Raw genomic sequence first — 12,814 nt, forward strand, 5'->3', positions numbered from 1 at the left:
CTAAGTTATTATTTGGGGGCCTATAGACCATGCCTACCAGTCTCTTTCTCCCCCTACTATTCCTTATCTCCACCCACAACGATTCCACGTTTTGCTCCTTAGAGCCTATGTCGTCTCTCACTACCGTCCTGATATTATCCTTTATTAACAAAGCTACCCCACCTCCTTTTTCTACCTGTCTATCCTTCCTAAATGTCTGATAACCCTGTATATTCAGTTCCCAGTCCCGGTCACCCTGCAACCACGTTTCTGTGATGGACACTAGATCATATTCATTTGTATGGATTTGTGCCATCAACTCATTTACTTTGTTTCGAATGCTTCGTGCATTCAGGCAAAGTGTCTTTGTGCCAGCCTTTATCTGGACCCGGTTTGTTGAAGCGCTACTAACATCTCCCAAGCCCTCTCCTCCTTTAGCTAGTTGTTTATTCACTATACTCCTGGCATTAGAGTAGACACATCTCAATCCTATGGTCTGACCTCTCCCCTTCTCTGTTCCCAGTCCACCTGCCCTCTTGCACTGCCTATAACCCTTCTGTTTGCGAGCTACCTTCCTCACTCACAGTCACGTCACTTTGATCCCCTCCCCCCAACCTATCTAGTTTAAACTCTCCCCAGTAGCCTTAGCCAACCTTCCTGCCAGGATATTGGTCCCCCTGGGATTCAAGTACCACCCGTTTTTAGTATACAGGTCACACCTGCCCCTAAAGAGGTCCCAATGGTCCAGGAACCTGAATCCCTGCCCCCTGCACCATTCCCTCAGCCACACATTCATCCTCCACCTCACTCCATTCCTTTCCTCACCTTCCCGTGGCACAGGCAGCAATCCCGAGATTACTACCTTTGCTTTCCTCCTTCTCAGCTGTCTCCCTAATTCCCTATACTCTTTTTTCATGTTCCCTTCCCCCTTCTTACCCACATCAGCGGTACCAATATGTACCGCTACCTCCGGCTCCTCTCCCTCCCACCTCAGGATTTCTGGACTCGCCCAGCGACATCCTGGATCCCAGCCCCAGGGAGGCAGACCACCATGCGAGACTTCCGCCTGCCTCCGCAAAATCGCCTGTCCGTCCCCCTGACTGTCGAGTCCCCGATTAATACCGCCTTCCTCCTCCTTTCCTTAGCCCTCTGAGTTACAGGGCCGGACTCCACCCCGGAGACACGGCCACTGCTGCTTCCCCCAGATGGGCTGTCCCCCCAACAGTACTCAGACAGGAGTACTTGTTATGTAGGGGCACTTCCACCGGGGTGCTCTCAATCACCCGTGTTTTACCCTTCCTGGCTGTCACCCACTTGGCCTCCTCCCGTGGCCCTGGTGTGACCACCTGATGATAGCTCTTGTCTATCACCTCCTCATTCTCCCTCACCTGCCTAAGATCGTCAAGCTGCAGTTCCAGCTCCCTAACACGGGCCCTCAGGAACCGCAGCTCGACACACCCCTCACAGATGTGGATGTCCGGGAGGCCAGGTGCCTCCAGGACCTCCCACATACTGCACTGCGAACAACACACTGGCTTAACACTCATATTTCACCCTTTCTTCCAAGGTACACAGAGAAAAGTAAATTATAAATTAAAAAAAAGAAACTCACCCCTGCTCGCCCTTTCTGCCTAAGCCCGATGAGCCAAAGCCCCTCAGTTCTCACTCAGCTGCCCGCTCCCAACGCTGCCCGTTAGATAGTGGGGCCTGCCTTTTAAACCTCCCATGCGCTTAAAAAAAACCTCAAAAGACCCTTCCCAGTAAACCCCGCGGCCACTGCCGGTTTCGCGCCAAAATTTAAAAATAATTAAATAAATAAACACCCGCGAAAAAGTACTTTAAATTAAATCTTACCCCAAAAATCCTGTCACCAGTCACACCTCTGCCTTTCTCCAAAGCAACAAAGAGGACTATCCCCCCAACTAACTGACTTTTATTCAACTTTTGACCCTCCCCAGTAAACCCTAAGCAGCAATAAAATGCTGCGTGGATAACACTTTTTAATCACTGGCTCCCAATTCCTTATTGTTTTTCCTCAGTCAGATTCATTTTTGATCTGCAGCTCCATTCAGCATTAACACTTCAGTAATTCACCCAAAGTTTCCATTCTTTAGAAATCAGCTTTGACTGAGCATCAGCAGGTAAGGAGACCACTGGAGCATCATGGCTGAGTACGATACCGCTTTCAATTAGCATCTACACAAGCACTTTTTAAACCATGCTGGATAGTTGTAACCTGTAGGAACGAAGTATGACAGTGGCCAACTCTGTCCTGCCAATTATTAATAAAAGTCAAGATTTTCAAGTATTAAATCACAAAAGTTAGCCAAAGGCACATTCTGCTACCCTTGCGTCCACTTAGCACTTGTGCCATCGTGACCATGCCTCCTGCAGAGGCAACTTGTTTTCCATAAAAAGCAATGCCCCTTAGCAGTGCATCTCTGTATATAAAAACTAATTTACAACTAGTGCAAGGACACAAAAAATGTTCACAGTAATGAGGCTTGGGGGTGGGGTGGGGGAAGAAATAAAGCCACAAATTAGACTTCCAAACAAAGCATCACTTTGGCAAAAGGTTTCATTTCAGAAAATCATTCAAGTGTACAACTGGATGAAAGAATAGGGGTAAAGTTCAATCATGGGAGACATTAATGGTCTGTATCTAGGCTGAAACATAGCTCAAGTTTTAGAAGCCTGAAAGGCCATGTTGTGACCCATTTCATCACAATCAAGAAATGCAACATATTGATACTCAAGAACTAGTTACCTTGAACCAGTTTCTTTGCTGGAGTGACTGCTTTCAACTTGAACTCCTCCATTACTGCAAAGAAAATAAATAAGTTATTCACAGAAAAAACTTTTGAAAATAAAAGCAGAAAACAGAGCAAGTTATTTTTTCTTTTAAATAACGTCATTCAAATGTCCTCCAGTGTATGTCCTAAACAATTATTCATCCCTCATTATTTGTAATTCTATTAAAAGCAAAAGTTGCACGAGAAGTCAAAAATATTAGGTAATATGTGCAAAGTCAAAACTAAAAATTTATTTTAAAAGGCATACAAATTATATAATTTTATTTGCCACATACATCATGCTAGAAAAAATGCAAAAGAAATTGCATCAGATCATTTGAACTGACTAACTTTGAACTAAAGCTCAGAAAGCAAACATTTCAATGAATAAATGTTGAAAATTGGTTCATTATGATTCTACAAATAATAAAAACAACTATTTACAATACCCTGCACAGAGGAATGCTGCACCACTCTGTCCAGACTCAACAAGTTATGGCACACTGCATGACCTACAGTGACAAGAAATTAGTATAGCAAGGGTCCTGCCCTCTAACCACTACTGGAAAGTTCAGATGTGGTTATCAAGTAAACAAAATACACCTTGGGTGGTGCGCCCTTTATAGTCGAGTAACTGCTATCACTCTCCATGTTCGAAAATGAATAAGCAGCAATTGGATGGATGCCAGAAACTATTAAACTGTAACCCAGCATGAGCAGAGTGCATGAAATTTATGAAATGATAATTTTTTTGTTCAGTGGCGGACTCATTTCACTTCCTAAAGGACTGCAGGCATGCAGCCATTTGCCAATGTAGCTCTGAAGCCTACAAGAATTAAGAAATGACCATATGGCACTTTGAGCCTTCTCCACCATTCAATACTATCATAGCTGATCATTGGTCTCTGCTTCCCTTTCGCTTCCAGTCCCTCGATGCCAAAAATCACTGCCTCAAATTAATTCAACGATGGAGCACCAGTGGTTAGCACTGCTGCTTCACAGCTCCAGGGACCTGGGTTCGATTCCTGGCTTGGGTCACTGTCTGTGTGGAGTTTGCACATTCTCCTCGTGTCTGCGTGAGTTTCCTCCGGGTGCTCCGGTTTCCTCCCACAGTCCAAAGATGTGCGGGTTAGGTTGATTGGCCGTGCTAAAATTGCCCCTTAGTGTCTTGAGATGGGTAGGTTAGAGGGATTAGCGGGTAAATATGTTGGGATATGGGGGCAGGGCCTGGGTGGGATTGTGGTCGGTGTAGACTCGATGGGCCGAATGGCCTCTTTCTACACTGTAGGGTTTCTATGATTTCTATAACCTTCTGGAGCAGGGAATTCCAAGATTCACAATCCTTTGAGTGAAGAAATGTCTCATCTCAAGTTATAAATGATCAGCCCCTTGCCCTGTGTGACCAGAGGTTCTAGATTCCCCAGCCAGGGGAAATCACCTCAGTGTCTACCTCTATCCCATCAAGCCCCAGCACACACGGTGCATAAACGACTAGAGGAAGAAAAGCACATTGGAGGCCAGAGCTTGGGATTTTATTTGCATTAATTTATTTGGTGTAAATTACAGAATAGAAAATTTGAACTCAACCGTATCTGGAGTGATAGCAAAAGGATTTTTACTCAGAAGCCCTATTGCAATTACCACACTCAACTGTGATAAACACTGATGAAAGATTATGGCCAATGTAGCAATGTACATAATATAAAAATACTATAACTGGAGAATCAAACCTAGGATTTCAGTTTTAACAATGGCTTTTGTAAATCCTCAATTGAGTGTAAATCATGAATCTTTTCAGCCTAGTGACTTTAAAAAACACCCTGCTGTGTACGATAGTAAGTATAGCACAAGCACAAAAGCCCCTTGAAACTTTGTGAAGCATAATCTGAGGTGTCGCATATAGTTATTTGGGCATGGCAACTCAACTTCACAAAACAAAAATGCAATTCAGCAATATACAACTGTACAAAAATAAACTGACCTACTTCATAGATTACCTCTATGGCACGCAATGATATTGCGAGAATTGCTCAACTTCTGGCGGCCCCGAAAACATGTCAAAAGTTTTAAGGGTTGAGACTGAACAGACATCTTCAATTGATCTGCGGTTCATTATGACAGAGGTCAGTCAGTTCTTTGAGAACCACCAACATACCATGAAAGGGAGGTTTAATATCAAAAGTGAACTGTCCAGGTTGAAAGGTATGCAGCAACATGTTTATTAGAAAAGGGGTGGAGAAGGGGGGCAGAAATATCCTTAAGCAATACATCACCAAAACCTAGTCCTCATCTATAAATTACTTTATCCTGGGTGAACAATGGCACAGTATGCCCTGCACCAATACACCAGTGCTGCCACCAAATTCAAAAGGAAGTAGTGCATCCCATTGAGAAGTTTTAAATCTCAGCTGACCAGTAAAAGAATTAATGGTAGCTTGGGAATGGAGCTTCAATAGTTCACAAGTGGTCTGAGAAAGAGTAAAAATAGATTTAAGTCTAATCAAAAGCTGAAAGATTAATGGAGCTATTGACAGAAGGATAAGCATCCCTTCTCAAGTACCTCCATGTAAATGTATAATATCCTTAGTTTCAGATAGTAGCAAAATTACAATTTTATCAACCCAGCTGTAAACGCATCCTCCACATCTGCAATCTGGTATATCCACCCATTACTTTATTAATCTCTTCTAGAAAGAGATATTAAAATTCCACAAAACAAATATCTGCACACTAGCAACAGCCTTGAAAAATAATCAATTGTGCCACAAAATGGTTTATTTCTACAATTTCTGAAGTCCCCATCTTAAACATCTGTGAGGAAAGCATCAAGCAATTTTAAACAGTGGTGTGAGAGAGAAGGCGGTGGGGATGCACAATCTTCCAGCAGCAAATTTGATACACTCATCTGGGACAGCTTCATCTGGGACAGCATGTGATCACAAAAAAAGTGCCATTCCACAATTATCTGTGGAAATACAGCATTTTAAAACCATTCAAGTGGCAGAGTGGTCAGCACTGCTTCCTCACAGCTCCAAGGACCCAGGTTTGATACCAGCCTTGGGTGACTGTGTGGAGTTTGCACATTTTCCTTGTGTCTGCGTGGGTTTCCTCCGGGTGCTTCGGTTTCCTCCCACAGTCCAAAGATGTGCAGGTTAGGTGGATTTGCCATACTAAATTACTCTTTAGTGCCCAAAGATGTGATAGTTAGATAGATTAGCCAAGGTAAATTTATGGGGATAGGATCGGAACGAGGGCCTGGATAAGAGACTGTCAGACATTCGGTGCAGATCTGATGGGCCAAATAGCCTCTCTCTGCACTGTATAAACTATATGATTGTAGGCAGCTGCCATTTGGGAAGTATCATTTTGTTGTTTAAACAATTTTAACAGTGATAATGACTTCCATGAAAGTTCTGCGATTGTGGAGTCACTAGAATTTATGCAATGCAATTAGTTACCTCATGATTTAAGATATGGAATGGATCACACTGATATATTATTCAGTGAACAAGCATTTACAAAAGGTTCAGATCCTCCCAATTATTTGCTGCATGTATTTGAGAACAATGCAAAAGAGCATGCAAACTCAATACTACAGATTTATTCTACAAGAATATTCAATTTGCACAAGTTAATTATATGTCTCATAGAATGTGAAATTGCCTTTTCAATACATTGAATTCTCATCTATGGTGAGGCAGAAAATATGAAGCACTGCTTTCATTTTATTAAAACATGGATTGAGGGGAAAGAAAAGAGTCCAGCACAAATTGTGGAGGAAGAGGAAGGTGAGAGACATTGAAAAAAATCGATTACAGAAGAGAGAGAGGAAACATTAAGGTTTGTTTACAAGTCCCACAGGAAAGTCAAACTGTAAAATGAAATTCAAAAAAAGTGATCAAAAGCCAGCTGAAGCAATACTGGGAGTGGGATTTACACCGAGGGGGTAAAAAATGTCAATAGATGGCTGTTTATATTTGGAGTATAAACATTTCCTGGCCATGGATCTAACTCCATTTAATTCAGGGGCTGGGCCTCTCCCGCCTTTCAGCAGCTGAGTGAAGAGGGGGGCAGCAAACTTCCTGTCAGCTCCTTCAAAAGGAGAAGTTTAATCGAAATAAAAAGGCCCAGGAGTCTGAGGAGGAGAGTTTATCCTGGGTTGTCCCCTTCATGAGCCGGTACTCTCACACTCTCTCCCCCCCCCCCATTCAATGTGTCAGCGTGTGCCCTTGTCAGGGAGGGGGGAGGGCTGCTCTCAACTCTTTTAGCCGGGGCCTAGTGGCCGAGCTCCGGGCCTCTCTCTCTCTCACTCACTCACCTCGGTTGTCTCTGAGCGTGGCCGCCTGCTCCTGCTGTCCTGGGCTCGGGGTCTGCAGCATCTCTCCCACTCCTCCTCCTCCTCCCCACCCCCAGCCCAGTCAGTCAGGTCTGCCCTCCTCCCGGCAGAGGTAGACGGGCCGCACAGCTGCTGTTATCCTCCTCTCTCTCTCTTCCCCCCCCTCCCCTTACCCTACCCCCCCAGCCCGGGCTGCCCGTCCTACCGGCCGCTGCTCGCTCTCCTTCCCCTCCCCCCTCTCTCTCTCTCTAACCGCCAGCCGCTCGTATTTGGCGGGAACCCGCACGAGCCGGCATCACCCCCTCCCCCATTGGCTGCCTCCCGTCACGTGGCCCGCCCGCCGGCCGCTTCACCATAACCCGCTGCGCTCTCTTCCTTTTTTTTTAATCACCAAAGGGCGGGTTCCAAACGTCGCCGCTCACAGAAAACTCTCTGCCCAAACCGAACAGATTTATATCAAAGAAATAATCAACAGGTCCCCCACTGCCTGGCCCCCCCCCCCAGCCTCCCCTGATTGGCCACCGGGACGAGGTCCGATGGACCAATCGGATGGCCGCGTGAAAATGATTGACAGGCTGACTTGGACCTGGCTTCAGGACTGACACCAAAGGGAAGGTAAATAGTCTGGAGCTGAGTGCATGGCATTTGCTGGACAAGGATCATAGAAACCCCTACAGCCCAGAAAGAGGCCATTTGGGCCCATCGAGTCTGCACCGACCACAATCCCACCCCAGGCCCTACCCCCTTATCCCGACACATTTACCCCGCTGATCCCACGCATCTCAGGACACTCGGGGGCAATTTTTAGCCTGGCCAATCAACCTAACCCGCACATCTTTTGGACTGTGGGAGGAAACCGGAGCACCCGGAGGAAACCCACGCAGACACGAGGAGAATGTGCAAACTCCACACAGACCCAAGCCGGGAATCAAACCCAACCCAGGTCCCTGGAGCTGTGAAGCAGCAGTGCTAACCGCTGTGCTACCGTGCTGCCCCTGCTTTTGAAGAGCTTTTGAAACTAACATATATACATAATATGTAGATATATTAGCAAGCTGAATGCTTGAGAGTTGTTAGGCAAGAGCTTTTCCAACTACCATGAGCAAGCTGAATGGAAACATAGAAGTTAGGAGCAGGAGGAGGCCATTTAGCCTTTCGAGCCTGCTCCGCCATTCATCACGATCATGGCTGATCGTCCAACTCAATAACCTATCCTTGCTTTCTCCCCATAACCTTTGATCCCATTCGTCCCAAGTGCTATATCTAGCCGCCTCTTGAATACATTCAATGTTTTGGCTTCAACTACTTCCTGTGGTAATGAATTCTACAGGCTCACCACTCTTTGGGTGAAGGAATATCTCCTCATCTCCATCCTAAATGGTCTACCCCAAATCCTCAGACTGTGACTTCTCGTTCTGGACACACCCACCATCGGGAGCATCCTCCCTGCATCTATCCTGTCTAGTCCTGTTATTATTTTATAAGTCTCTGAGATCCCCCCTCATTCATCTGAACTCCAGCGAAAACAATCCTAACCTGGTCAATCTCTCCTCATACATCAGTCCTGAAATCCCCAGCTGAAGGGATGATCCTTTAAAACAGAGATGAGGAGGAATTTCTTCAGCCAGAGAGTGGTGAATCTATGGAACTCTTTGCCACAGAAGGCTGTGGAGGCCAGGTCACTGAGTGTCTTTAAGACAGAGATAGATAGGTTCTTGATTAATAAGGAGTTTAGGGGTTATGGGGAAAAGGCAGGAGAATGGGGATAAGAAAAATATCAGCCATGATTGAATGCCGGAGCAGACTCGATGGGCTGAGTGGCCTAATGCTGCTCCGAGGCCTTATGGAATCAGCCTGGTAAACCTTCGCTGCACTCCCTTGAGAGCAAGAACATCCTTCCTCAGAAAAAGAGACCAAAACTGCACACAATATTCTAGGTGTGGCCTTGCCAAGGTCCTGTATAATTGCAACAACACATCCCTGCTTCTGTACTCGAAACCTCTCGCAATGAAGGCCAACATACCATTTGCCTTCTTTACCACCTGCTGCACCTGCACCTTCAGCGACTGGTGCACAAGGACACCCGGGTCCTTTTGCATGCATTCCTCTCCCAATTTACAGCCATTCAGGTAGTAATCTGCCCTCTTGTTTTTGCTTCCAAAGTGAATAACCTCACATTTATCCCAGTTATACTGCATCTGCCATTGATTAGCCCACTCACCCAACCTGTCCAGATCATTCTGGAGGATCTCTGTATCCTTGTCACAGTTCACCCTCCCACCCAACTTGGTACCATCTGCAAACTTTGACATGTTACATTTTGTTCCCTCATCCAAATCATTAATATATATTGTGAATAGCTGGGGTCCCAGCACCGATCCCTGTGGCACCCCACCAGTTACAGCCTGCCAATTTGAAAAGGACCCATTAATTCCCACTCTTTGCTTCCTCTCTGCCAACTAGTTTTCTATCCATCTCAATACACTTCCCCCAATCCCATGCGCTTTAATCTTGCATGATAATCTCTTATGCAGGACTTTGTCAAACGCTTTCTGAAAGTCCATATATACCACATCGACTGGATTCCCCCTCGTCAACTCTACTAGTTACATCTTCAAAGAATTCCAATAGATTTGTCAATCACGATTTCCCCTTCATAAATCCATGCTGACGCTGTCTGATCCTGCTGCTGCTTTCTAAATGCTTCACTATAAAAAGTCCTTGATAATTGATTCGAGAACTTTCCCCACTACGGATGTTAGGCTCACTGGTCTACAATTCCCTGTTTTCTCTCTACCTCCTTTTTTGAATATTGGAGTGACATTAGCTACCCTCCAATCTGCAGGGACTGTTCCAGAGTCTGTAGAATTCTGGAAGATGACCACCAATGCATCCACTATTTCTCAAACCACTAGTTTCCTGGTTTATCCCTTCCTCTCTTGAATAATGGTACCACATTGGCTGTCCTCCAGTCCTCTGGCAACTCTCCCTGTGATGTGGAGATGCCGGTGTTGGACTGGGGTAAACACAGTAAGAAGTCTCACAACACCAGGTTAAAGTCCAACAGGTTTATTTGGTAGCAAAAGCCACTAGCTTTCAGAGCGCTGCCCCTTAACTCACCTGATGAAGGGGCAGCGCTCCGAAAGCTAGTGGCTTTTGCTACCAAATAAACCTGTTGGACTTTAACCTGGTGTTGTGAGACTTCTTACTCTCCTGTGGCCAGCAAGGAATTGAAAATAATTGTCAGTGCCCTTGTCTCACTCAACAGTCTATGTGTTCAAATCTCTGAAATGGGCCTTAAACTGATAATCTTCTCACTCTGAGGGGAGAGTGCTACCACTGAGCGAAGACTGACATCACATCTTGCATACATAGGATTACATAAGATGTCTGGCACAAAAATAGGCCATTCGACCCAACCAGTCCATGTTGGTGTTTATGCGCCACTAAAGACTCTTCCTATCTTTTCTCATCTAAATCTAGGGGAATTTCACAGTAACTTAATTGCAGTGTTAATGTAAGCCTTACTTGTGACTAACAAATAAACTTTAAACTTTTAAATCTACCATCATAACCATCTGTCCCCTTCCGCCTCATCAGCTTGTTTAATTTCCCCTAAATACATTTATATTATTCATTTCAACAAGGCCCTGTGGTAGCCAGTTTAATATTCTCACCATTCTTTGGGTAAGGAAGTTTCTTGTGAATTCCCTATTTGATTTCTTGGTAACCATCTTAGATTGATGGCCTCTAGTTATGCTCTAGTCTGCACACTGGGACAATATTCTGTCCCCTAAATGATTTAGAAAAATTACAAGCACAGCCACAATACTGACCTCTATGGGACTTTGCTGTCAGTCAGGCTTCACTGCCACTTTCCTATGAGTCACCACTTTATATGGACTTTTAGCCATATTTCATTTAAATCTAAAACTCTGAAAGCTATTTAATTCCTTGCAAATCAAATTTCAGTATAGATATGTGCTACTTGTCTCACTAAAATTCAAGTAGATAACATCCACTGCCTCACGCTTGATCTATCAGATATGAAATCTCCATAAGGAATCTAGAAACTTGCTCAGATATGACCAAAAGAGAAAATGCTGGAAAATTCCCAGAGGGTCTGGCAGCACCTGTAAGGAGAGAAAAGAGCTGAGGTTTTGAGTCCAGATGGCCCTTTTTCAAAGCTCTGGACTCAAAACGTCAGCTCCTTTCTCTCCTTACAGATGCTGCCAGACCTGCTGAGATTTTCCAGCATTACCTCTGCTTGTTTGAATCCTGTCAGGAAAAGGAGTTTAATGTTTCTCGCTTTTGGAGATATCATTGCCATATTGTATATGCTGGAAGACAAGTTTCCTTGATTCGTTTAGTGGGATTAAATACAGAAAGCCTGCAAAGGACAAATTTTTAAAACATTTTTTACTCCATTCTTAAAGTTACAAATGCTCAGAGTGGACCAGGAAAACCCAAATCCATTCTTTGCTTGCTCCAAAACCCAAATTCAAAATCCAATTGAATACAATTCATGGTCCCCACAAGAGAGACAAACAAGATCCAAGCTGACAAGATAAGGCATTGCACCCCATCTTGGGCTTGATTTGATGCTTGATCTTAGCCAAAAGGCCAAGGTAGCCTGAAAAGGGCAAACATTAGGGGAGACAATGGCATTATCACTGTACTAGTAAGCCAGAGATCCAGGGTAATGTTCTCGGGACTTCACTTTTAAAATATGGTAACCATAACAATCCACAGCCCCAAACGGCAGCAATTACTATCTACAACAAAATCTATGCATTGAATCAGCAAGTTTCAGCGGTTCTGCACTGACTGGGTGAAATATCTACTGTTGGTGAATTATAAGTGCAGTATAATTGCATCATAATTGCAAATTGAGTTGCTCACACTTCAAATCCAAACTGGGCAAAAGATGAGGTGAGATCTGTTGAGAAAAAGTATTTTAAAAACTTAATAATTAAAATGCATATGTGACAAGATACAGTAGTGAAAATTGAAATATATGCTGCTAATCAGTGTCTGGATTGATATGAGGAATCATCATCTTTGGGAGAGGAGGGGGGTAAATAAGGAAGAAAAGTTCTTTAGATCAAGATATTTATCCTGTTTCTCACAATGTTTGCTCATCCATATCCTTGTTTAAGATAGCCTATAGTAATTATTTACAGAGATAGGCTATCACAGCTTAGCCGAATCAGGCACAAGTCAGGAGTATGACTTTTGGGGTGTCACGGTGGTATAGTAGTTAGCATTGCTGCCTCATAACACCAAGGACCTGAGTTCAATTCCAGCCTGTGTGTCTGTGTGGAGTTTGCATGTTCCCCGTGTCTGCATGGGTTTCCTCCGGGTTCTTCCCAGAGTCCAAAGATGTGCAAGTTCGGTGGTTTAGTTATGCTATATTGTCCCTTAGTGACCCAATATGTGTAGGTTAGGGCAATTAATCGGGAACTATGTGGGGTTACAGGGATAGGACAAGGCATGGGCCTGCGTAAGATGCTCTATCGGACATTTGGTGCAGACTTAATGGGCCGGATGGCCTCCCTCTGCATTGCAGGGATGCTAAGATGGATCCACTTACCTACGTGAGCACAGCTCCAAAGACACTCAACACCATCTGAGGCTAAGCAGTCTGCTTGAACAGCACACCATTCACCACCTTAAACGTTTACTCCCTCCACACCTGATGCAGTGA

The 12,814-nt window shown here is 44.5% G+C and overlaps 1 protein-coding gene across 2 annotated transcripts in view; it reads right to left on the reverse strand.

Moving 5' to 3' along the window:
- chaf1a (chromatin assembly factor 1, subunit A (p150)) overlaps nucleotides 1–7,589 on the reverse strand; it is a 56,925-nt gene extending 49,336 nt beyond the window's left edge. For both annotated transcript variants that reach the window (XM_078198147.1, XM_078198146.1), the window contains exons 1-2: nucleotides 7,090–7,589; nucleotides 2,747–2,800 (exon numbers count right to left, since the gene is read on the reverse strand). In XM_078198147.1, the coding sequence (XP_078054273.1) occupies nucleotides 2,747–2,800; nucleotides 7,090–7,150 (115 nt within the window). In that variant the 5' untranslated portion in view covers nucleotides 7,151–7,589. The remainder of the gene's footprint in view (nucleotides 1–2,746; nucleotides 2,801–7,089) is intronic.
- Nucleotides 7,590–12,814: the final 5,225 nt, after the last annotated feature.

Source organism: Mustelus asterias, chromosome 26 (genome assembly GCF_964213995.1).
Source record: "Mustelus asterias chromosome 26, sMusAst1.hap1.1, whole genome shotgun sequence".
NCBI classification, from domain to species: domain Eukaryota; kingdom Metazoa; phylum Chordata; class Chondrichthyes; order Carcharhiniformes; family Triakidae; genus Mustelus; species Mustelus asterias.